This window comes from Pistacia vera, unplaced genomic scaffold (assembly GCF_008641045.1).
Source record: "Pistacia vera cultivar Batoury unplaced genomic scaffold, PisVer_v2 Contig363, whole genome shotgun sequence".
In the NCBI taxonomy this organism is placed as follows: domain Eukaryota; kingdom Viridiplantae; phylum Streptophyta; class Magnoliopsida; order Sapindales; family Anacardiaceae; genus Pistacia; species Pistacia vera.
In genome coordinates, this window is record NW_022196183.1 from 684,122 (window position 1) to 689,716 (window position 5,595).

The 5,595-nt window shown below is 34.2% G+C and overlaps 1 protein-coding gene across 1 annotated transcript; it reads right to left on the reverse strand.

The window, feature by feature from the left end:
- Window positions 1–2,294: 2,294 nt before the first annotated feature.
- LOC116140106 (probable 2-oxoglutarate-dependent dioxygenase AOP1) lies at window positions 2,295–3,677 on the reverse strand. The gene is made up of 3 exons (XM_031425743.1): window positions 3,152–3,677; window positions 2,744–3,065; window positions 2,295–2,659 (listed from the first exon to the last, which is right to left on the reverse strand). The coding sequence occupies exons 1-3, from the start codon at window positions 3,526–3,528 to the stop codon at window positions 2,405–2,407; spliced, it is 954 nt and encodes a 317-aa protein (XP_031281603.1). The 5' UTR covers window positions 3,529–3,677; the 3' UTR covers window positions 2,295–2,404.
- Window positions 3,678–5,595: the final 1,918 nt, after the last annotated feature.

A 5,595-nucleotide genomic window follows, 5' to 3' on the forward strand; every position in this document is an offset into this window, starting at 1 on the left:
TTCAAAATCTTAAGTTTTTAGTTGCTTCACATATAAAATTTTATTGTTATTTTTTCTTCAAAGTATTGATAACTATTTTAATTTATATTTTTTTTATTGTTTAACCGAATTATGTTATTTGGATTATTTTGTAAAGATGCTTTTAGTTTTAATTTTTTCTGAACTTTCAATCTAGTTATCTAAAATTTTATTTTATTAGAAATAATGATAGTGGAGGGTATATAACATAGAATTTATGGGATGACATAAAAAAAAAAAAAAAATTAAAACTTTGAAATAGAGTTTTTTAGGAAATAAAATTTCTTTAATCCATTAATGGGGTATCAATAATTTCCCTTCAAACTTTCTTTTGTTTAGTTTACCCCAATCGAATTATTCTACAATTGGGCCAAACCCAGTTTACAGCCCAATCTATATTTTTAAATCCTGCTCCTACAAACACAATTTTTTTTTTTTTTTTTTTTTTTAACAAACACTAATGCAAATAAAATTGGAAGTTAGGTTATTTACTTTCTTTGAAGGAAAAAGGATAATGCTACACTGTTAAAATTCTAGCTTATATATTTGTTGATAAGATGATGCAAAGCATTCATGTGCTACTTTTCTATAATCACCAGTGGTTTTAATTGAGATTTAAAATTGAGATCTCAATTTTATACAATATTATAACATTATGTGATGAGTGTGTTAAGCAGGGAAGAGAACATCAATCCTTGTCTTATATAGATTTATTACCCTCATCAGTTTTTTAATATCTTTGTAGATCTTCAGTCCATTGATCTTTATAGATCGTTATAAGAAAAAATATTTAATATATAATATAAAGTAAATAACTTTTTCCCACCCAAATAATAGTCTAATAACACTTTCCTATTAACTGATTTTTAAAATATCACTATATTATCAAAAGTACAATTTTGTTAATAAATTTCTTTGTGAAGAATAGGAAGATGGTCCAAAGTCTGATATATGTAAGGGTAGGATGGTGAATTAACAAACCCGCGTTACCCCCACCCGTTTGCACCAGCAATCATCGGCCGCTCTCACCCAGACACCTAATTTCTTGTCGGTAAGCAGAGGCAATCGCAAAAATGGTCGCTGGCATCATCTTCCCCTCACCCCCTTTTCATAACCGACCTTACCCCAATCATTTTCACCCTCTAATCGCCGAAAAACGTCCATTTTTTTTTTCCCGCAAACAACCATCTTTTAGGCTTGTTTGCAGTCAATTGGCACACCAAAATTTACCCTTCCACCACCACTGGAACCCCCTTCACCCACTCTTCAAAACCCACCATCCAATTGGCTTTCTCCACTCCCCTTTTGTCGTCCACCAATCATTTTTTGGGCATCCACTATCCGCTCGTAAAAATTCCCTAACCTATCTACTCGTAAACCACCCCCCATTGCTTCCCATCCCTTCCAACGGTCACAACCACCACTCCAGCAGCCTTCACACCATCCCTACCCACTTTTCCAACCCTTAATTGACCCAAAACAACACCCAAACACCTGCCTGCCAACTGTGTAATAAAATGCCTCAACCAACCAAAACACACTCCATTAGGTGGGCTTGAACAGGAAACTCTAGTTCTTTGTGGCGACCAATGGGAAATCAAGGTCAAGGGGTCAAGGGCTTTGGAGGGGCGACGCTAGCGGTCCGAAAGGTGGTGGCTGGGGAAGTTTTTGGTGAGGCAATCGACGGGAATTATGTTGGGAAGAGGTGGCGTTTGCGCAAAAACCTGATAGGTAGGTAGCAACCATCGATAGTTAATTGGGTTGGGAGATGTTGGGGTTTTTGTTAAGGTGACGCCGGTGAGTCAAATGGTGTGGTTAGAGAGGGTTGTCGTTGCCAGATTCGATCGGAATAGCTAGAAAATGCGCCGACCAAAGGAAATGTAGTGGCCGGCGATTGGCAGAGTAGTTGGATGTGGGGTGAAGAGGGTTTAATTGTGTTGGTAAACGATAGTGATACAGTCGGGTTGGGGTCGACATGTGACACCAGAATCAGGCCGTTTGCCGGCGCCGACCAACAGCCATGATGGAGGGTAAGAAGAGAAGAGAAGAGAGGAGAAGAAGAAGAGTAAACAATATTTTCCTTTTAAGATGAGTATTATTGTATTTAACTGAAATTATTAACATAATATAGTAGTAAAATAGTATTTTAAAAGTTTATAGGTGGGAAATTGTTATTAGACCATTGTTGGGTGAGAAAAAATCGTATGCTCTCTTCTCTTATATATGAAATCAAAATTACGGAAAGGCCAAGTGCGTCACATTGATCATAATAGAGTTATGGATTCCATTACTGTTAAAAGAAGAAAATACGGCATCAACATCGGAAGAGATTTAGATAACAATTAAAATTAAGGAAAATACATAAATAATTAACATAGTAAATAAATTAACAGACATTTAAAACACCACAATAGGCTTTTACAGTGCACTCAGCCGTGGAACCTTCAGCTGTAACGAAGAAACGAAGCAATCCGAAGTGATCAAATGGCTTAAATTGTAAGGGATGTTGGTCATCAGCTAGCTCTTCAGGAATATTAATTATTCCCTCGTTGTATGTAAATAACCCAACTGAATATCTTGGCTTCTTGCCATTCATCACCACTCTATGTACTGCAGAATGAATCCTTCCATTGCTCCATGCCTTCCATTCAGAAAAAAAAAAAAAAGGCATCTATTAAGACTCTGAAACTTTAATCATGAAAATAAATAAATAAAGACTACTTACTAAGAGTGCATCGCCAGCCATGACTATGAAGGATGAAGGTGTGGGATCAAAATCAATCCAATCACCATCCTGTGTTTTTATCTCTAAACCGTTTACTTCATTCTGGTGAAGTATGGTGATAAAGCTCTTGTCTGTATGAACATCGCAACCGAGATTCGGTTCATTCGTCTCAGGTAATCTATATTTCATCAGTCTAAGAAGATAAGTGCTCGATTCATTGAAAGAATCGTAGTACTTCTCCACACCATAGCTCTCAAACACCATTCTCTTCACTATTTGCTCCAATTCCGATACCAGTTTCGAGTAGGAGAGAATAGGTTCACTACAAATTAACATATAAAACATAATCAAGTCAGATATCCGCTGTTTATTACATAAAATGTGATCATGAAAAGATTAGAATTCTACCAGAATTTGTCATTTCCTTGAGGCCACATGAGATTGGTGAAACTTTGAGTTCCTTCCAGGGTGTTTGCATAGTCGATGCCCAGACCTTCATAGAGAGAAGGGACAAAGGGTTGGTCTCCAACATAGGCAAAATATGGTTTTTCAGAAGTGTTTTTTCTTTTGATTTCTTTCGGCAAATCAAACAACTCTTCTGCTGCAGAAAATACTGCATTGTGAAGTTGTAAAGAAACTTTATCATACTCTGCAACAAAGCAGCCATACTGCTCAAGCGCTTGCCTGATATTGCTGCATGCGGATAACCAAGCACTCGTTCCAGGCTTCAAATTTTCCCTGGAGAAGTTCACAACAGGAAGCCTGGAAACTGAAAAAGACGCCATATTTTCAACGATTCAGTTAACCGATGAGGGTTACATTACAATTGCTGATGTATTTATAATATAATTAAGGTTCCACTCATGCATGCACTTTCGTCACACGATATGTTGCAAAATATAAGACGGTATGCATCGATTAATTCAAAGTTCTTGGCACTGCATGTCTTAAGAAAATTGGTTGCTTCTGAGATCGAATATCCCAGATAGTGAGATAATGATTCGTAATTGCTACAATTTTAGATGATTTACAAATGGCAGTTTATTGACAGGGGATTACGTAAAGGTAAGTTAACCAATCAATTCAAGTTATGTTGAAGAAATTTTATATAATTTTAAGGATGAATAGATTCTGCAGCAAAATCTGATGTTATTTGGATTTTAGGTCAAGGATATCAATCTATGCAGTGGCCGAGGGTTTTATTTTATTGGTCAATTGATGAACTCTAAGAAGCTAAAATGACACCGATTGAGACTGATCAACGCTTGAATTAAATATTAAATAGAACTCGACACACCTGGAATAAAAAAAGAGTGAAGAGGCAGTACTAGCTGAAAGAAACTAAAGCTTTTTTAATTGCCATATTTTGCATTGACAAGAGGGCATTGCCAACCATTAGCTGTGTGAAGGTGCTGCCAAAAATGTCACTGTTATTAATTTAAAGTTTATTATATATTCTTAAATGCTTATTTGAATATTACAAAGTTTTGGATGGGGCAGAAGTGTATCGATTTATTCAAAGTTAATTTAATAATTTCTTAAATGGTTATATATGATATGAATTCATTGGATGAATATAGGTAGACGCAATATAGAGTTAATGACTTTTTTCCAACCAAATAATGGTTTAATGACACTTTTCTACTTATAAACTTTTAAAATATTACTTTATTATCTAAATTTATATTATGACGACGAGCAGAGAGCAAAACTAGTCTAGGCTATTAGAACTTTTGAAGAGAAGAGGCTGGTGAGTCTTGTGGTGGTGGAAAATTGAATTTTAGTGATTGGGATTGATCGGAATTTGACTTGGGAGGGACAGCTACGTAAACACTAATAGCTCGATTGCCAGCGATTAGTGGGATTGGTAGGAGTTGGTTTGAAGGGTTTTAGTAAGTGATGATTGGAGAAAAAAATGGTGATGGTGTAGGATCGCAACGATGCCGGAATCGAAAAAAAATAAAAATTTAGGTAGTAAAATGGTATTTTAAAAATCTACGGTGGGGGAAAGTCATTAAGCAATTATTTGGGTGGGAAAGAGCCGTTGACTCTGCAATATGTATGTATCAATCTTATTTTGGACCTTTTCAAGATAAAATTTGATTAAAGTAGTTATTTATAGTCCCCAACTTTAAAGTCTAGAATGTGATGAAATCTGAAATTTAATTCTTGTAGCAAAGGAGAAACATTAGTTAAATTTGATAATTATTACGAGTTTCAATTTAATCGTACGATTATGAAATTGTGAATTCTAGTTAACTTAAATTTATTTTAATTTAAGTAATGTTACACTTACAAAGAAATTTTACAAAAATCTCCATATAAAGTGATGTGATAAAAAATGAATGAAAGATCTTCCATTCATTTTTTGTCACCTCACTTTGTATGTAAATCTTTGTAAGATTTATTTGTAAATATAATATTATTGTTTTAATTTATTGATGCCTCCAAATATAAAGCTTTGAAATAAAACTGCAGAGGAAAAAGATTATAAAATCTTTTATTATAATTAAATCCTCACTTAAAATAGAATGAAATATAATGGAGTCTAAAAATCATTTCTCATTTGATTGTAATAGTAAAATATGGTTGGGCTGACACGCCAATGGGCTTTTTAATTGGCTATTTCTAAATCTTATCAAAACATCTTCAGAATTAATCTTGTGGAATAGATTTTTCATACTTCACACACACACACACACACACACACACATATATATATATATATATAATTCTTTAGTCAGGATAATGTTGGATTCACTCACTAGAATGAAATAATATTTTATATATAAAAATCTAAAAGTGAATATATACGATGCATGTATAATTATATTACAACGGTCATATATATA